Source organism: Ambystoma mexicanum, chromosome 3p (assembly GCF_040938575.1).
Source record: "Ambystoma mexicanum isolate Mex_15411 chromosome 3p, UKY_AmexF1_1, whole genome shotgun sequence".
In the NCBI taxonomy this organism is placed as follows: Eukaryota; Metazoa; Chordata; class Amphibia; order Caudata; family Ambystomatidae; genus Ambystoma; species Ambystoma mexicanum.
In genome coordinates, this window is record NC_090925.1 from 161,276,617 (window position 1) to 161,295,957 (window position 19,341).

Sequence of the window (19,341 nt, forward strand, 5' to 3'; positions counted from 1 at the left end):
CCAGTTGCCCACCCACTCCTGCCTCTGGGGTTGCCATGTCGGGCACTACAACATCTGGCACCAGTGGCAACCCCCGGCCAAGGAGGCAGAGGGGCACCAGCTTCAGTGCCAGGGAAGTTGGTGTCCTGGTGGAGGCTGCCCCTGGATGGTGGGGGGTGGGGGTGGTGGGAGACATGGGTGGGGGCCTGGTGGAGGCTGCCCCTGGATGGTGGGGGGTGGGGGTGGTGGGAGACATGAGTGGGGGCCTGGTGGAGGGTGCCCCTGGTGGCTGGGGGTTGGGGGTGGTGGGAGACATGGGTGGGGGCCTGGTGGAGGCTGCCCCTGCACTGCTGGGGGGTGGGGGTGGTGGGAGACATGGGTGGGGGCCTGGTGGAGGGTGCCCCTGGTGGCGGGGGGTGGGGGTGATAGGGGACATGAGTGGGGGCCTGGTGGAGGGTGCCCCTGCTCTGCTGGGGGGTGGGGGTGGTGGGAGACATGGGTGGGGGCCTGGTGGAGGCTGCCCCTGGTGACTGGGGGGGTGGGGGTGGTGGGAGACATGAGTGGGGGCCTGGTGGAGGGTGCCCCTGGTGGCGGGGGGGGTGGGGGTGATAGGGGACATGAGTGGGGGCCAGGTGGAGGGTGCCCCTGGTGGCTGGGGGTTGGGGGTGGTGGGAGACATGGGTGGGGGCCTGGGGGAGGCTGCCCCTGCACTGCTGGGGGGTGGGGGTGGTGGGAGACATGGGTGGGGGCCTGGTGGAGGGTGCCCCTGGATGGTGGGGGGTGGGGGTGGTGGGAGACATGAGTGGGGGCCTGGTGGAGGGTGCCCCTGGTGGCTGGGGGTTGGGGGTGGTGGGAGACATGGGTGGGGGCCTGGTGGAGGGTGCCCATGGTGGCGGGGGTGGGGATGGTGGGAGACATGAGTGGGGGCCTGGTGGAGGGTGCCCCTGCACTGCTGGGGGGTGGGGGTGATAGGGGTCATGGGTGGGGGCCTGGTGGAGGGTGCCCCTGGATGGTGGGGGGTGGGGGTGGTGGGAGACATGGGTGGGGGCCTGGTGGAGGCTGCCCCTGGATGGTGGGGGGTGGGGGTGGTGGGAGACATGAGTGGGGGCCTGGTGGAGGGTGCCCCTGGTGGCGGGGGGGTGGGGGTGGTGGGAGACATGAGTGGGGGCCTGGTGGAGGGTGCCCCTGGTGGCTGGGGGTTGGGGGTGGTGGGAGACATGGGTGGGGGCCTGGTGGAGGCTGCCCCTGCACTGCTGAGGGGTGGGGGTGGTGGGAGACATGGGTGGGGGCCTGGTGGAGGGTGCCCCTGGTGGCGGGGGGGGGGTGGGGGTGATAGGGGACATGAGTGGGGGCCTGGTGGAGGGTGCCCCTGCACTGCTGGGGGGTGGGGGTGGTGGGAGACATGAGTGGGGGCCTGGTGGAGGGTGCCCCTGGTGGCGGGGGGGTGGGGGTGATAGGGGACATGAGTGGGGGCCTGGTGGAGGGTGCCCCTGCACTGCTGGGGGGTGGGGGTGGTGGGAGACATGAGTGGGGGCCTGGTGGAGGGTGCCCCTGGTGGCGGGGGGTGGGGGTGGTGGGAGACATGAGTGGGGGCCTGGTGGAGGGTGCCCCTGGTGGCGGGGGGGTGGGGGTGGTGGGAGACATGAGTGGGGGCCTGGTGGAGGGTGCCCCTGGTGGCGGGGGGGTGGGGGTGATAGGGGACATGAGTGGGGGCCTGGTGGAGGGTGCCCCTGCACTGCTGGGGGGTGGGGGTGGTGGGAGACATGAGTGGGGGCCTGGTGGAGGGTGCCCCTGGTGGCGGGGGGGTGGGGGTGATAGGGGACATGAGTGGGGGCCTGGTGGAGGGTGCCCCTGCACTGCTGGGGGGTGGGGGTGGTGGGAGACATGAGTGGGGGCCTGGTGGAGGGTGCCCCTGGTGGCGGGGGGTGGGGTGGTGGGAGACATGAGTGGGGGCCTGGTGGAGGGTGCCCCTGGTGGCGGGGGGGTGGGGGTGGTGGGAGACATGAGTGGGGGCCTGGTGGAGGGTGCCCCTGGTGGCTGGGGGTTGGGGGTGGTGGGAGACATGGGAGGGGGCCTGGTGGAGGGTGCCCCTGGTGGCGGGGGGTGGGGGTGGTTGGAGACATGAGTGGGGGCCTGGTGGAGGCTGCCCCTGCACTGCTGGGGGGTGGGGGTGGTGGGAGACATGGGTGGGGGCCTGGTGGAGGGTGCCCCTGGATGGTGGGGGGTGGGGGTGGTGGGAGACATGAGTGGGGGCTTGGTGGAGGGTGCCCCTGCACTGCTGGGGGGTGGGGGTGATAGGGGACATGGGTGGGGGCCTGGTGGAGGGTGCCCCTGGATGGTGGGGGGTGGGGGTGGTGGGAGACATGGGTGGGGGCCTGGTGGAGGCTGCCCCTCGATGGTGGGGGGTGGAGGTGGTGGGAGACATGAGTGGGGGCCTGGTGGAGGGTGCCCCTGGTGGCGGGGGGGTGGGGGTGGTGGGAGACATGAGTGGGGGCCTGGTGGAGGGTGCCCCTGGTGGCGGGGGGGTGGGGGTGATAGGGGACATGAGTGGGGGCCTGGTGGAGGGTGCCCCTGCACTGCTGGGGGGTGGGGGTGGTGGGAGACATGGGTGGGGGCCTGGTGGAGGCTGCCCCTGGTGACTGGGGGGTGGGGGTGGTGGGAGACATGAGTGGGGGCCTGGTGGAGGGTGCCCCTGGTGGCGGGGGGGTGGGGGTGAAAGGGGACATGAGTGGGGGCCTGGTGGAGGGTGCCCCTGCACTGCTGTGGGGTGGGGGTGGTGGGAGACATGAGTGGGGGCCTGGTGGAGGGTTCCCCTGGTGGCGGGGGGTGGGGGTGGTGGGAGACATGAGTGGGGGCCTGGTGGAGGGTGCCCCTGGTGGCGGCGGGGTGGGGGTGGTGGGAGACATGAGTGGGGGCCTGGTGGAGGGTGCCCCTGGTGGCTGGGGCTTGGGGGTGGTGGGAGACATGGGTGGGGGCCTGGTGGAGGGTGCCCCTGGTGGCGGGGGGTGGCGGTGGTGGGAGACATGAGTGGGGGCCTGGTGGAGGCTGCCCCTGCACTGCTGGGGGGTGGGGGTGGTGGGAGACATGGGTGGGGGCCTGGTGGAGGGTGCCCCTGGATGGTGGGGGGTGGGGGTGGTGGGAGACATGAGTGGGGGCCTGGTGGAGGGTGCCCCTGCACTGCTGGGGGGTGGGGGTGATAGGGGACATGGGTGGGGGCCTGGTGGAGGGTGCCCCTGGATGGTGGGGGGTGGGGGTGGTGGGAGACATGGGTGGGGGCCTGGTGGAAGCTGCCCCTGGATGGTGGGGGGTGGGGGTGGTGGGAGACATGAGTGGGGGCCTGGTGGAGGGTGCCCCTGGTGGCGGGGGGGTGAGGTGGTGGGAGACATGAGTGGGGGCCTGGTGGAGGGTGCCCCTGGTGGCGGGGGGTGGGGGTGATAGGGGACATGAGTGGGGGCCTGGTGGAGGGTGCCCCTGCACTGCTGGGGGGTGGGGGTGGTGGGAGACATGGGTGGGGGCCTGGTGGAGGCTGCCCCTGGTGACTGGGGGGGTGGGGGTGGTGGGAGACATGAGTGGGGGCCTGGTGGAGGGTGCCCCTGGATGGTGGGGGGTGGGGGTGGTGGGAGACATGAGTGGGGGCCTGGTGGAGGGTGCCCCTGGTGACTGGGGGGGTGGGGGTGGTGGGAGACATGGGTGGGGGCCTGGTGGAGGGTGCCCCTGGATGGTGGGGGGTGGGGGTGGGGGTGGTGGGAGACATGAGTGGGGGCCTGGTGGAGGGTGCCCCTGGTGGCGGGGGGTGGGGGTGGTGGGAGACATGAGTGGGGGCCTGGTGGAGGGTGCCCCTGGTGGCGGGGGGGTGGGGGTGATAGGGGACATGAGTGGGGGCCTGGTGGAGGGTGCCCCTGCACTGCTGGGGGGTGGGGGTGGTGGGAGACATGGGTGGGGGCCTGGTGGAGGCTGCCCCTGGTGACTGGGGGGTGGGGGTGGTGGGAGACATGAGTGGGGGCCTGGAGGAGGGTGCCCCTGGTGGCGGGGGGGTGGGGGTGATAGGGGACATGAGTGGGGGCCTGGTGGAGGGTGCCCCTGCACTGCTGGGGGGTGGGGGTGGTGGGAGACATGAGTGGGGGCCTGGTGGAGGGTGCCCCTGGTGGCAGGGGGTGGGGGTGATAGGGGACATGAGTGGGGGCCTGGTGGAGGGTGCCCCTGCACTGCTGGGGGTGGGGGTGGTGGGAGATATGAGTGGGGGCCTGGTGGAGGGTGCCCCTGGTGGCGGGGGGTGGGGGTGGTGGGAGACATGAGTGGGGGCCTGGTGGAGGGTGCCCCTGGTGGCGGGGGGGTGGGGGTGGTGGGAGACATGAGTGGGGGCCTGGTGGAGGGTGCCCCTGGTGGCTGGGGGTTGGGGGTGGTGGGAGACATGGGTGGGGGCCTGGTGGAGGGTGCCCCTGGTGGCGGGGGGTGGGGGTGGTGGGAGACATGAGTGGGGGCCTGGTGGAGGGTGCCCCAACACTGCTGGGGGGTGGGGGTGGTGGGAGACATGGGTGGGGGCCTGGTGGAGGCTGCCCCTGGTGACTGGGGGGGTGGGGGTGGTGGGAGACATGAGTGGGGGCCTGGTGGAGGGTGCCCCTGGATGGTGGGGGGTGGGGGTGGTGGGAGACATGAGTGGGGGCCTGGTGGAGGGTGCCCCTGGTGACTGGGGGGGGGTGGGGGTGGTGGGAGACATGGGTGGGGGCCTGGTGGAGGGTGCCCCTGGATGGTGGGGGGTGGGGGTGGTGGGAGACATGAGTGGGGGCCTGGTGGAGGGTGCCCCTGGTGGCGGGGGGGTGGGGGTGGTGGGAGACATGAGTGGGGGCCTGGTGGAGGGTGCCCCTGGGTGCGGGGGGGTGGGGGTGATAGGGGACATGAGTGGGGGGCCTGGTGGAGGGTGCCCCTGCACTGCTGGGGGGTGGGGGTGGTGGGAGACATGGGTGGGGGCCTGGTGGAGGCTGCCCCTGGTGACTGGGGGGGTGGGGGTGGTGGGAGACATGAGTGGGGGCCTGGTGGAGGGTGCCCCTGGTGGCGGGGGGGTGGGGGTGATAGGGGACATGAGTGGGGGCCTGGTGGAGGGTGCCCCTGCACTGCTGGGGGGTGGGGGTGATGGGAGACATGAGTGGGGGCCTGGTGGAGGGTGCCCCTGGTGGCGGGGGGGTGGGGGTGATAGGGGACATGAGTGGGGGCCTGGTGGAGGGTGCCCCTGCACTGCTGGGGGGTGGGGGTGGTGGGAGACATGAGTGGGGGCCTGGTGGAGGGTGCCCCTGGTGGCGGGGGGTGGGGGTGGTGGGAGACATGAGTGGGGGCCTGGTGGAGGGTGCCCCTGGTGGCGGGGGGTTGGGGGTGGTGGGAGACATGAGTGGGGGCCTGGTGGAGGGTGCCCCTGGTGGCGGGGGGGTGGGGGTGATAGGGGACATGAGTGGGGGCCTGGTGGAGGGTGCCCGTGCACTGCTGGGGGGTGGGGGTGGTGGGAGACATGGGTGGGGGCCTGGTGGAGGCTGCCCCTGGTGACTGGGGGGGTGGGGGTGGTGGGAGACATGAGTGGGGGCCTGGTGGAGGGTGCCCCTGGATGGTGGGGGGTGGGGGTGGTGGGAGACATGAGTGGGGGCCTGGTGGAGGGTGCCCCTGGTGGCTGGGGGTTGGGGGTGGAGGGAGACATGAGTGGGGGCCTGGTGGAGGGTGCCCCTGGTGGCGGGGGGTGGGGGTGGTGGGAGACATGAGTGGGGGCCTGGTGGAGGGTGCCCCTGCACTGCTGGGGGGTGGGGGTGATAGGGGACATGGGTGGGGGCCTGGTGGAGGGTGCCCCTGGATGGTGGGGGTGGGGGTGGTGGGAGACATGGGTGGGGGCCTGGTGGAGGCTGCCCCTGGATGGTGGGGGGTGGGGGTGGTGGGAGACATGAGTGGGGGCCTGGTGGAGGGTGCCCCTGGTGGCGGGTGGGTGGGGGTGGTGGGAGACATGGGTGGGGGCCTGGTGGAGGGTGCCCCTGGTGGCTGGGGGTTGGGGGTGGTGGGAGACATGGGTGGGGGCCTGGTGGAGGCTGCCCCTGGATGGTGGGGGGTGGGGGTGGTGGGAGACATGAGTGGGGGCCTGGTGGAGGGTGCCCCTGCACTGCTGGGGGTTGGGGGTGCAGGGGGACATGAGCAGGTGTGCAGGGTAGTCCCCTGTTTTGTGGGCTGCCTGCAGGGGCCGTGGAGGGTGTACAGGGAACACCTGTGAGGACCCACCCAGCCTAATTGCGTGTGATAATTCCCGCACACCCCTGTAATACACGTACCTGGCCAAATCGCATGTGAGAATTCCCGCGCACCCCTGTTATACACGTACCCAGCCGAATCGCGTGTAGAACTACCCGTGTACCCCTGTAATACACGTACCCAGCCAAATCGCGTGTGATAATTCCCACGTACCCCTGTAATACACGTACCCTGGCCAATCGCGTGTAGTACTTCCCACGCACCCCTGTAATACACGTACCAAGCCAAATCGCGTGTGATAATTCCCACGCACCCCTGTAATACACGTACCTGGCCAAATCGCATGTGAGAATTCCCGCGCACCCCTGTAATACATGTACTCAGCCGAATCGCGTGTAGAACTTCCCGTGTACCCCTGTAATACACGTACCCAGCCAAATCGCGTGTGATAATTCCTGCGTACCCCTGTGATACACGTGCCCTGGCTAATCGCGTGTTAAACTTCACGCGTACCCCTGTAATACACGTACCCTGGCTAATCGCGTGTATAACTTCACGCGTACCCCTGATATGCACGTTACCCGCTTTGCGTTCCTTGTTTGGCAGCCCTGTAGACTGGTCCAGGGTTAGCGCAGCCCTTTGCGATGATTTAGCGATTTTGATGGCTTTTCCTTGCGCGAGGGCGTTCTTGGGGGCGTTACTGGCGCTGCTGCAGGGTCGCTGCGATACTCTGCGCCACGGCTGGTTTGGGTGCCTAAAATCCATGAATACGCTGTGCACGGAAATCGGTTTTGGCGCACGTGCCTGGCGCAGACAATCGCACGCGGACACTCTGCGCCAGCCGCTTGCGACACTTTTCTGCGAAATTCTATGAATTACCCTGTAAGTTTCTAAATCAGTAGAGACCCTTTTGGGAAAGCCCACAGACACAACCTACACCCACAAGTGACGTCCATAACTAGGGTGCTGGGGATATTAATATCTTACTGTTGACATTTAGAATACTCTTAGAAGTTTGTAAAAGGCAAAGGGTATTAGAATAACAGGAGACCACAAATATTCTTAAGTAGGCAAACACTTTTGGATTCCTCAAGAAGAGTCATACAATTCACTAGGCTAAGCCAAAGTCAATGGGCAAAAAGTATGAAGCACTTCTGGTAAGTAAATGGAAAAGTCTTTGCACAAGTTCCTAGGAGTCTTTGATGAAAAGAAGAATCAAATGTAGGCCACAAGCTGATTAGACTTGTGAGTTGTAGAAGTTGCAAGCACTCTACAATAAGAGGTAAGTTCTCACAGACTTTTTACAGTACCTTAGAAATGAAGAAATGATGCAGCTGATGACTTCTGTTCCTGTGTAGCTCTGCAGATCACGGGGTTCCTAGGCCTCAGTCGTGGGGACAAGAGGGAGGACGTCGGGGGACTCTTGCAATGCATTGGAACGGTCAAAACTTGCAACCAGCAAACTTCGCTTTCAGTAACTGTTCAGTGTTTCAGCTCCTCACTTCTACCGCAAATAGCAACACTGCGGTTCCTGGCTGTCGCGATGGACTTCCCTTGCTTCTGGGGTCCCGCACTTTGTTGAGGGTGCTCAGTCCTGCGAGTCCAGAGGATCTTCCAGAAGCTCTAGGCCAGCTTAAAAGCAACACACACAATCTGGTGTTCCTCTCCCTGGCTATACAGTTTCCAGCAGCAACTCTGTGGAAATTCAACCAGCTCCGAGATGGATGTCCAGGTGGCTTACTTTGGAGTTGATTGGTCCCACCAACTCAAGGGGAGAAGTCATCCATGCAGGGGCTTCTCTGTCAATGCAAACTTGGCATTTCGGCACCGCAGCAGGGCTTCACCGGGCAAACCAACGGTCCAGGAGTTGCAGCAGGTGTCCTCTTCAAGTTCTTCTTCAGTTCCTTCATCCAGGGGTCGACTCTGCCTTCCATGCCAAAAGACTCACTTTTTATTCAGTTCTCTCCCATTCATTCCAGCGTAGCTGTCAGTCACCCAGCAGGGTGGCTGTCCTTGCTGGACAGTCAACCGGCCAATAAGTACAGAGTGCATTTGGGTCTCCTAAGAGACTAAGCACAGGGAGTTGCGGGCACCTCCCTCACTTCCTGCCTACCCCAGACACCCTGGAGCCAGAGGCGGGCTTCACTGGTGAATCCGGCCAAAGGCAAAATGAACAAAGAGAGCAAACTTGGTTTGGCTCGCAGAGTAAATCTCAAGAAGGACCTTTCCAGAAAGAAATGGCGAAAAAAGAAGACCAGGGCCATTTTGGCAAAAATGTCACCCATGGGTGCTTTACTGTAGCTACGAACGCAGCCCGGCGTAAATGCACACCATGTTAGTTAAAAAGAAACCACTGCCACCAGCCATTCAGTGAGAAAAGGGTAACATAAACATGTTACACTAGAAGCTAGACAAAGGGGATACTATGTAACCCCTCCAGCACTCTATTGTAAGATAGGGTGTGCTGGGTCTAGCAAGTTACAATGGTAAGGATAGCTCAGCGGCAACGTGTAAGCCTTGGAAGCAAGACGACACGAAGTTCGATCCCCGGGTCCACGCTTAGAAACTTCTGGGTATTTAAGCATGTTATAAATATGCAAGACAAAAAAATAAACTATTACGCAACTAAAAAACAAACAAATCCTGTGACAGCTCTTCAATGCCTGCGGGCTGTGTAAGCGCTTTAAAAATGCAAATAAATAAATAAAGTAAGTAAAGTCAATTTCACTTTAATGCTTTTGGAAACAGTAGTTTATCTAAGAGAAGGTATTTTAAACCTTTGGGAAATCTGAAAGACTTTGTGTCACTGCACTAAAGGTGCTGTGTGACACAATGTAAAAGATGATGCCTATGGAGTTTGTCAGACTCCAAAACCAAAAGAAAAACAGTGTTCAAAATCACAATAAAATACATGAGACAGTGGGAAAAAGGGTCACACAAACTCCAGGTTAAAAAAATCAAGTCCTCAAAATCCAGCAAAGTTGCTGGGGGTCTCTAAGGTTGCGGGAATTAGCACATTTCTGAGAATTCTCCCTAACAATCTGCAAGATGGCACTGGCTCTGAGACTCTGATCCAGGCCAGATGAGACCATTGAAATATTTCATGTATGCTTCTGAATAAAGGGTCAGCTAAATTATGACAAAATAAGCCAGCTATGATGGTTTGTTTTCTTCTCCCAAATGTCGTGACTTTGTTTCGGATGCTCTGAAAGCCTTGCACAGGCTACCGTCAGAGGTAGAGGTCTAATGGATGAAGTCGTTCAACTGTGAACCCCAGATGGGTGCACAGAGCAAAACATGTATTAGGCTGTCATGGGTGGAAGACGGCCATGTGGGTGCTGCCGGCAAAACTAGGGGGTCCACTTGAGTTATTTTTCAGTTTGCTCTCTTCAGTCCGAAGAGGTTTAATTTTAGATTTAACTGCTATGAGAGCATTCGATTTTCGTGCAAATGCTACAAAAAGTGCATGAGAGCTCACCATTTCTATTTTTCTTTTTTTGTCAAAACAATTGCATTTCTTAATTCCTATCTCAAGCGTAAATAAAAGTAAAGTACCATGCTGTTATTGGATCTGCGCCTTCCTGCATACAGGCTCTGATAGGTTCCGATGGAGACACCGATAAAGGCCCACCTAAGTCATCCAGGAGTAGTTGTGATTTTGTGAACAATAAATGCTTACCGCCACGCACTCAGAAACATATTGACCTTAAAAACCATAGTAGGGACTGGCATGGGCGGAATGTGAGTGGGTTCAGTTGGAGAGGGTTGTACCCTTGCAGTTGGGCCCATTTGGAGATGGGGGGCCACAGTACATGGTTTGGCACGAGGCCTGGGAAAAGCTTGAAGCAAGGTTAGAGGTATGTCCATGATCAATCCACTGATGGGACATGAGACGGGTAGGTTCAGTCTTGGAGAGGGAGGGGTATAGTTTGGTATGGAGGGGTGGGACGTCATGTTTTGGGGATTTGGGTAGATGCAGATGTGGGTTTCTTGTGTTGTGTTGTCTTGATAAACTGGCGATGTGCATTATTCACAATACGATATGTCCTGGATACGATCTTACAGCTAGATGTATGATAAATAAAACAAAACAATAGTATACATAGATCAAAGAAAGAGCTATTTGCTTTGTATTGCATTATAGTAGTAATTTATATAGCACCTTTTCCCATTTGTATGCCCTCAAAGGGTTTGTGGTGGGAACACCCTCATGATCGAAGTCCAGGTATGGGAACATTCTTAGAGGAGACTTGGGTGCGTGTGTGTGTGTGTGTGTGTTTCAATGTTCCTCGCCAGCTACCATCCGCTGATATCCATTACTACTTTCCTGGGCAAACTCCTGGAAAAGCTGGCCCTCTCCCAGCTTAATCTACATACTGAAACTGTTGTTAGCCTCCATGACCACTTCAGAGCTGCCAGAAGCACGGAAACCGCTCTCCTTTACACCCGTGAAGACTTTGCTCTGCTATCTTGACTAATCTCCATTCTGTTCTCATTCTCCTCGATCTATCCTCTGCTTTTGACACGGTCAACCATGACATCCCGCTCAATCGCCTCTGCAACAACCTTGGTATTATTGATCAGGCCCTGGCCTGGTTAACCTCCTTTCTCACCGACCGACCCTCTCGGGTCCAACTGGGGCCTTTCCTCTCTTCCATCTCCTTCTCTACTTGTGGTGTTCCCCAGGGGTCTAAGCTCTCTCCCTGTCTCTTCAACCGCTACCTGGTCCCTCTCACCCATTGCATCGCTACTTTCTGCTCCAATTTTCAATGTTGTGCGGATAACCCTCAGCTCTCTTTCAGGCTTCCCTCAGCCACGTCTGCTTCTTCTCTCATACCAGACTGTCTGGCCGCAATTCAGGAATGGTATGCCGCCAAATATCTCTGCCTTATTGCCAGTAAGACTGAGATTCTCCAGATGGGGACACCCGGTCCCTCCTTTCCTCTCTCTCTCTTGCCACCCACTCTGGGCCCTCTTCCTGCTCCTTCCTTTGAGGCTAAGAACCTTAGTGTCACCTTTGACTCCACACTCTCCTTCTCTCCTCACATCTCTGATGTCTCTGAGAAGTCAAACTATCAGCTCCACCTCCTTTTCTTACTTTTCCCCATAAGCTCACTCACCTCACCAGAGCTCTGGGCCTCTCTAGGTGGGACTATTGCAACAGCCTCTTTCTAAATCGTCCTGCCTCTACTCTTCAACCTTTACAACTTATCCAGAACATGACTGAGAGACTTGTCCTTGGCCTCAAGACCAGAGATCCTATCTCTCCAGCTCTGAAATCTCTGCACTGGCTCCCCGTGGCTGCAAGGATCAAGTTCAAAACCCTCTGCATGGTTCACAAGGCTTTCTGGGGCCTGGGACTGCTCTACTTCCAACTTTCTGTTCCAAAACATCTTCCTTCTCAAGCTCTCCACTCATCCACCTCTCACTCTCTGAGGGTCAGACGCTTCTCCAAGCAGAGAGTTGGGGGCAGATCTATCTCCTCATCTGGAGCCTCCCTGCCTCTCTCAATCTTGAGCAGAACCACATATGGTTCCAGAAGCAACTTAAGACCTTCCTTTTCGCTTCTTCTTTCTCTCTTCCTCTCCCCTGCTGATGCACCTAATTGCTCAGCGCAGTGGTCACCTGGTCACCCTCTGAACTCGGGTCCAGGCCCCTGCATGTCCAGTTGCCATCACACTGCCTCTGGGCTCCCCAGCTCTTCGGGCTCTGTATCAGCAACCCTACAGTCCATTCTCTCTGCACTTATGGGCCACCTGCTGGCTACACTCGGGAGTTAACATCGCTTCCCCTTCCCCTCCCTCTCCCCTGCATGTGCACGATCTGAATGACACATGGCCCAGGAAGATCTGGTCTATGCTAGGTGAAGTCAGAGGACAGAAATCCACTTATACGGTCAACCCTATAGGTAACACTGAATGAATCGCTTATCTGGAAAAGCGTAATGGTGGGATTAGTAATATTACTAACAACCCGGGGCATATGAAACCTAAAGCTCACCCTTTTGTGATAACTATTAAAGAGCTTCAAAGCCGAATTGAGTAGTTAAATTCGTCCCGTGCCCCGGGGCCTAATGGACTCTCCAATGCGGTGCTGAAGCGAAATCCCCTTTTCTGGGCCTGCCTACTTAAAATACTTTTTGGGAAGATCCTACGTGAGGGCCAAATACCTCCATCTTGGCAGACAGCAATCCTCATACCTGTATTTAAAAAAGGCAATAGAACCGAACCTGAAAACTATAGGCTATTGTCCATGTTGGATTGCACTGGCAAGATATTTGCTGCTCTTATACTTAGTGAACTCCTAAAATGGGTTGAGAGCGCGGGCATTTTGGATAAATTTCAATGTGGCTTTAGGGCTGGATACTCGACCACACATAATCTATTCATAATGAATACATTGAGAATTAAGGCCTTAACACATTCTAATCCACCATTGTATGCACTCTTTATAGATTTTAGGGCTGCTTTTGATTCGGTGATCGTTCTCTCCTATGGAAGAAACTCAGTAGATTGGGATGCCCTGAAACCTTACTTTATTATTTAGAACTCCTACACACAAATAATACGGTACAGGTTCGATTAGATAACGCTGGGGCAGTGACTAAACCCGTCCCCCAGACCAGAGGAGTGAAGCAGGGTTGTGTCACAGCCCCCACTCTGTACAACTTATTCGTATCTGATGCACCAGAATGCTTACAGGGAATCAACAACTGCCCACCAAAGATTGGCCCTAGTCATTGTCCCATGCTTGCATATGCAGATGATTTAGTGATCCTCGACCATACCTTTAATGGGATCCTAAGATCTGCTAAACAGCTATGGGATTATGCGGAGGCCAACGAACTTGAGATCAACATCAGCAAAACAAAACTATTATTGTTCTCAGCTGGAAATGTAGCCAGACCCCGTATGATGATAGGAGTGACTGAAATTAACTATACCCCCAGCTATAAATATCTAGGTGTTGAATTTGATCACAAGGGAAATTATCTTACTTGTATTCAATTACGCAGAACAAAAGCAACTCAACTTACAGCACTCATATACAAATTCACGCGAGAACGGAGTGGTTTCTCGATATGGGCGGCACGACAGCTGTATATCCAATGTCTGGCCCCGATGGTCACCTATGGGCTTGATCCCCTCTACAATATGAACTTGGGATGGCTACAGCTGGTTGAGGGTAATTTCTGGAGGAAAATCCTCGGCCTCCCCCAATGTATACCCATGGCCCTGATTAGATTGGAACTAGGAATTGGTTCCCTCAGTGCCATGGTTTTGAAAAAACGAATGGAATTATATATCCGTCTTAAGAACGACCCTGGAAATGGCCTCCTAATTAGTATCAGCAGGGAGATGGAGGCAGGCAAATTGAAAAACTTTGAAACCCAGATGGAAAAACTAAGTGAGGAAACCTGCTGGCAGCCGGAGTGGGGTCGAGAAAACAATTGCTTGTTCAACAATTTTGCGTACCGTCTCAAGCTATGGGACTGGCAGTGTAATTATATTCACCTTGAAGGACTGAAAAGTTACAGCTTTGTCTCACACGTTCTCTACATTTTTATGAAGGCGCAGCCGTATTTAAACCTCTGTCCGTCGGATCAATTGAGGCGCTTTCTTCTACTCCTTCGTATTAACCATCTCCCAATATTGGCGGCCAGGGGTCAGGAGATGGGTCTAGCAAAAACGGAGAGGTATTGTAGAATCTGTGATCTGCCCAATGAACTTGAAACTGCTCGACATGTTCTAACTTCGTGTACTGGGATGAGAGCTAGCTATATCAAACACCTTGGTAGATTTGTGCATAACCCTGAATTCATAGAGCAAGCAGAATTCTGGATACAACGTATCAATACCCTTAACCCAAAACTACATATGGCACTATACCAGGTATGGCGGGACGCTCTTGCTTGTGCACTACAAACCCACAGAGGGAGCCATGGAGTATTAATTATGTAATGGGAAATGCACATGCATGCTTGTCTATCCCTTCTCTCTCTTATCTACACCTGTTCAAGAAACATAGTTAAACAAAGATGTTTATGTATTTTATTTAGGTATTTATGGGAGGCTATATAGCTGTAAATCTTGTACATTTTGAAATATCATATGATTATAGGATTCTATGAGGATGAATACCTAATTATCACCTATTTATTTCTTTTACTGTTTTACGCTTTTTTATGTGGAATATGTGTAAAGTTTGTACGTAAGTACTAAACTATATCACATTAATAAATAAATAAAGTATATCTGAGTCTAAGCATAACATATCAGCGGATAATATTACCCACTTGTCTCCTTTAATGTTGTATGACATGGCTCCATGCAATCTCTGTCCATGATGTGGCGCCTTTCTAGAGCGGGGCCAAAGTGTTTTGCATTTCTTATATCCATTCTAATTCTGCACATTATGGGAACCGCGATGATTGAATTGTGCACCTAATCGGCTTTTCGTTGGGGGATCTGAGTGTTTATCTTTCTAGTGCTGTTGTGATGGGGACCCCCATTCTTTCCATTGAGAGTACTACCATCCAGGAACTTTATCCCATCTCTGCAATGCACGCCTCCGATTTTATTGATGCTCAATTTTTATTGAGTTTGGGGCTGTATTTGGTTTCAAAGTTTTAAAAAAAACCTCTTCTACTTTACATTAATGTCTGTTTTAATTTTTGTAAGATAATGTAATGTTTCAAACAAATTAAGGACGCAAAGCCAGGAATCACCATGCTGACAGCAAGATACCTTTAAAGAGGGGGAGTAACGTATTGAAATGCACATGAAATGCACGCCTGTGATTCACCTCACTGGCTTCAGAATGCTGCTAACAGAAGGAAATGCACGGGTAACACATGCATGAGACACATCTCACTGATAGGAGGATACTGCTACAGAGAAGGAAATGTGTGGGGAATGCACGCCTGTGATTCATCTCACTGGCTTCAGAATGCTGCTAGAGAGAAGGAAATGCACAGGGAACACATGCATGAGACACATCTCACTGATAGGAGGATACTGCTACAGAGAAGGAAATGTGTGGGGAATGCACGCCTGTGATTCATCTCACTGGCTTCAGAATGCTGCTAACAGAAGGAAATGCACAGGGAGCACATGCATGAGACACATCTCACTGATAGGAGGATACTGCTACAGAGAAGGAAATGTGTGGGGAATGCACGCCTGTGATTCACCTCACTGGCTTCCGAATGCTGCTAACAGAAGGAAATGCACAGGGAACACATGCATGAGACACATCTCACTGATAGGAGGATACTGCTACAGAGAAGGAAATGCGTGGGGAATGCACGCCTGTGATTCATCTAACTGGTTTTAGAATGCTGCTAACAGAAGGAAATGCACAGGGAACACATGCATGAGACACATCTCACTGATAGGAGGATACTGCTACAGAGAAGGAAATGCGTGGGGAATGCACGCCTGTGATTCATCTTACTGGTTTCAGAATGCTGCTAACAGAAGGAAATGCACAGGGAACACATGCATGAGACACATCTCACTGATAGGAGGATACTGCTACAGAGAAGGAAATGTGTGGGGAATGCACGCCTGTGATTCATCTCACTGGCTTCAGAATGCTGCTAACAGAAGGAAATGCACAGGGAACACATGCATGAGACACATCTCACTGATAGGAGGATACTGCTACAGAGAAGGAAATGTGTGGGGAATGCACGCCTGTGATTCATCTCACTGGCTTCAGAATGCTGCTAGAGAGAAGGAAATGCACAGGGAACACATGCATGAGACACATCTCACTGATAGGAGGATACTGCTACAGAGAAGGAAATGTGTGGGGAATGCACGCCTGTGATTCACCTCACTGGCTTCAGAATGCTGCTAACAGAAGGAAATGCACAGGGAACACATGCATGAGACACATCTCACTGATAGGAGGATACTGCTACAGAGAAGGAAATGTGTGGGGAATGCACGCCTGTGATTCATCTCACTGGCTCTAACAGAAGGAAATGCACACGGAATGTGCATATCATTCTTCTCACTGATAGAAGGCTTCTGCTATAGAGAAGGAAATGTACATGGAATGCACACCTGTGATTCATCTCACTCGCAACAGAATGTTGCAAGAGAGAAGGAATTGCCAGGGGAATATACACATGTTTCATCTTGCTGCTAGAGAAAAGGAAATGCATGGGAATGCCCACATGTGATTCATCTCACTGGCTGCAGAATGCCTTCTAGAGAGAAGGAAATGCAGAGGGAATGCACACCTGTGATTCATCTCACTTGCAACAGAATGCTGCTCGAGAGAAGAAAATGCAGAGGGAATGCACACATGTCATATATCTCATTGACTTCAGACTTTCTTAAGGGGTTAGGAAGGATGTCAATGGCAAAACACACCAAACATTAATTCACCTCCTAGCACCGGGTGTTTGCAAGTCCCAAATTCAAGTGAAGTCCAGAACAAGAATTGGTCTTCCACCATGCATGTAAAGAAAGGAGAAATGGGGGCCTGCTGTGTTCACTTTCTTTCAAAAATGGTAGCAGGCGTACAGCAGGCGCCCTTCTCCAGAAAGAAATATCCTGTTCTGTGTTTTTTTCCCACTTTGAGAGTTTGCAGCCATCCCTTTTTGCTCACTGTACCTATCACAGATAGGAAATATCCTCTTCAGTGAGGTGGAGCTGCGCCTCTCTGAGCACAGTGAGCAGGGAGTCCACTTCTGGGTTCCCCCAGGAAACTCAGGGTGACCAACCCCAAGTTCCTTGCAAATATTTAAAAAAAGGTAGCAGGCGCTCCTCTCCAGAAAGAACATGGCATGATTACCTGATCTGTGGTGTTTTCCCACTTTGAGAGTTTGCAGCCATCGCTTTTTGCTCACTGTACCTATTACAGATGGGAAATAACTATTTGCATATCAGTCTTTGTCCCGCCCACATGGGCAGTCCAGCACCGAAATGCTATGGCAATTCCCTTCTGAACAAACAAGAGTACCAACAGCAACCCCATACACGTGTTTCAGTCTTGTTGGGCCGGATCAGTGAGGAGGAGCTGTGCCTCTCCGAGCACAGTGAGCGGGGAGTCCACATCTGGGTACCCCCAGGTAACTCAGGGTGGCCAACCCCAAGTTCCTTGCAAAAACATTTTAAAAAATGGTAGCAGGCGCTCCTCTCCTACGTTCACATCCAGCAGTGCTCCTCCCCCCTCCCGCTCCCTTTCTCTCAGCCAATGACACCCTCCATAAACTCTGGCACTCCACTTAGCGATTCAATGGCTGATAGCCAGATGGCTGCTCCTTCACCTGATATATTGGGGTCCGTGTTTCACACTCGGTGCAATGTATCAATTGGAGAGAGTGAGTGAGTGAGTGAGTGAGTGAGTGAGTGAGTGAGTGAGTGAGTGAAAGAGAGAGAGAAAGAGTGTGAAATTGAGTTTTTCTGCAGAGGTGGGAGATTTGGGGGAAGAGTGGTATTGGTGATTAAGGGTTGCAAGGGAACTCCGCACCCCCACTCTCTCATCTGGGCATATTTAAAACGTTTAACAGTTTTTTGTTCTTGGTGTGCTTCTTTCACCCCTACTCCTGGACGTGGGTGGGCTGTCTAGCTTCCTCTAACTCCCAGGACTAACCGTTACCCACCCCTCAAACCCACACCTTCATCTCTCACCACAGCTCACACTGCGTGATCACACAAGAACAGGATCAGTGCCTTAGATCTATATATGAGACCTCCAGACAAACACATAAGCGCACAAACATCACATCAACAAACCGGGACCGACAAGTGCCGGGGTAAGGGATTAGAATTCTGTACGACCTGCCAAAAGTAGCCCCTCACACATCGGGCTGGAAGGTGGTGTGGAGGCTACTAAGTGCCTGGCTTTCTGCCAGACACACCATGACTCGCCAGAGTTCAGGATTCCACGATCGCACGAGGTCAGATCTCCGAGGTTGGGTAAATGGCAACGGTACACTGGACAAATCACACATAACATAACATAACATTTTGTTTGTACAATACTAAAGTGATATAAGAGGCCACCCCACTTGTGTTGCACAGAGTTCAAGTGAAACCCTTTCAGCCTCTCATCTTCTATTTCAGGTTCACTACTGAAGCAATGTCATGTTTGTACCTGATAAAAAATCTGATTTACTTCGATGACACAGTGATAGCCCAAATGAAGAGTTGGATTGCTTCGCAGCAGAACCTCACTACAGGAGCCTTCCCAGTCAGTGGACCAGGCGCCGACCCTCACTTGGAGGTAAGAACATACTTTATCGACTGGCAAGGGCATAGTGATGATGCTCGTCCCCACATCACCGTACCTTTCTCCGGCACCGGCGCTGGATCTGTGTTCCCATTATCTGGTTGGAGGTACCCCCGATGATGGGCGGCCAGTTGGATGGGTGCGTAGTCACATCAGACTCCTTGCCATTATGTTCTTTGAGGTGTAGGATTAGGGGTTGTCTTTTTTGGTTTTAAGGTGCTCAAGCATTGGTTCAGAAACAGTACCATGTTCTCTCTGGCTTGGGAATTTTCACTGCAGGATACTGCATAGGATGCTGTACACCTGGCGGTACGCTGGCTCTGTGCTAGTTGGTACTAGATAGGACTGGCAAAATACTGGGTGTTGTAAACAGTATATACCAATGGCATTTTATAACTGAAGTGTACTTGAATTTTTCAAACTGGGAGCATACTGGTGTTATGTAATGGTAAACTGGGAGAATTATGGAATCATGTATACCAGAATTCTGAAAAATAGTAGTCTTGTAAAGTGTGGAATATTCTGTCGAGGTCCAAACAGAATATACTGGAGCTGCCAAACCAGAGTTTCTAATGGATCGCGTCCTCCCACAGATTCCTTATCCTCAGATTCCTCATCTTCATATAAATCCAGGCTGGCGGCAGCTGTCGCCATGAGAAATCTGTGGGAGTAGCCATCCATCAGAAAGAACGTTACCATGGGTAAGTAATTTATCCTATACAAGCAGCCTTTCTATATATTGAGGAGTCTTGGAGCCAGCCCCAAGTTGGAAATCCTTGCCGCGTTTCACTCGACTTAAAGCAATTCTTACTGTTGCCCTTAGATTATTTTCACTAGGAACAGTGGTGATCTTGCACGTACAAGCCCTGTATATCATTTGGAAAAGCACACTTG

At 54.6% G+C, this 19,341-nt stretch overlaps 1 protein-coding gene across 1 annotated transcript in view; it reads left to right on the plus strand.

Annotated features, from left to right (window-relative positions):
- The window catches only part of LOC138579838 (ovostatin homolog 2-like), a 149,058-nt gene that overhangs the window by 83,311 nt on the left and 46,406 nt on the right, over window positions 1-19,341 (plus strand). Inside the window, exon 2 of the mRNA XM_069650069.1 lies at window positions 18,282-18,441. Coding sequence (XP_069506170.1) covers window positions 18,282-18,441 — 160 coding nt within the window. The remainder of the gene's footprint in view (window positions 1-18,281; window positions 18,442-19,341) is intronic.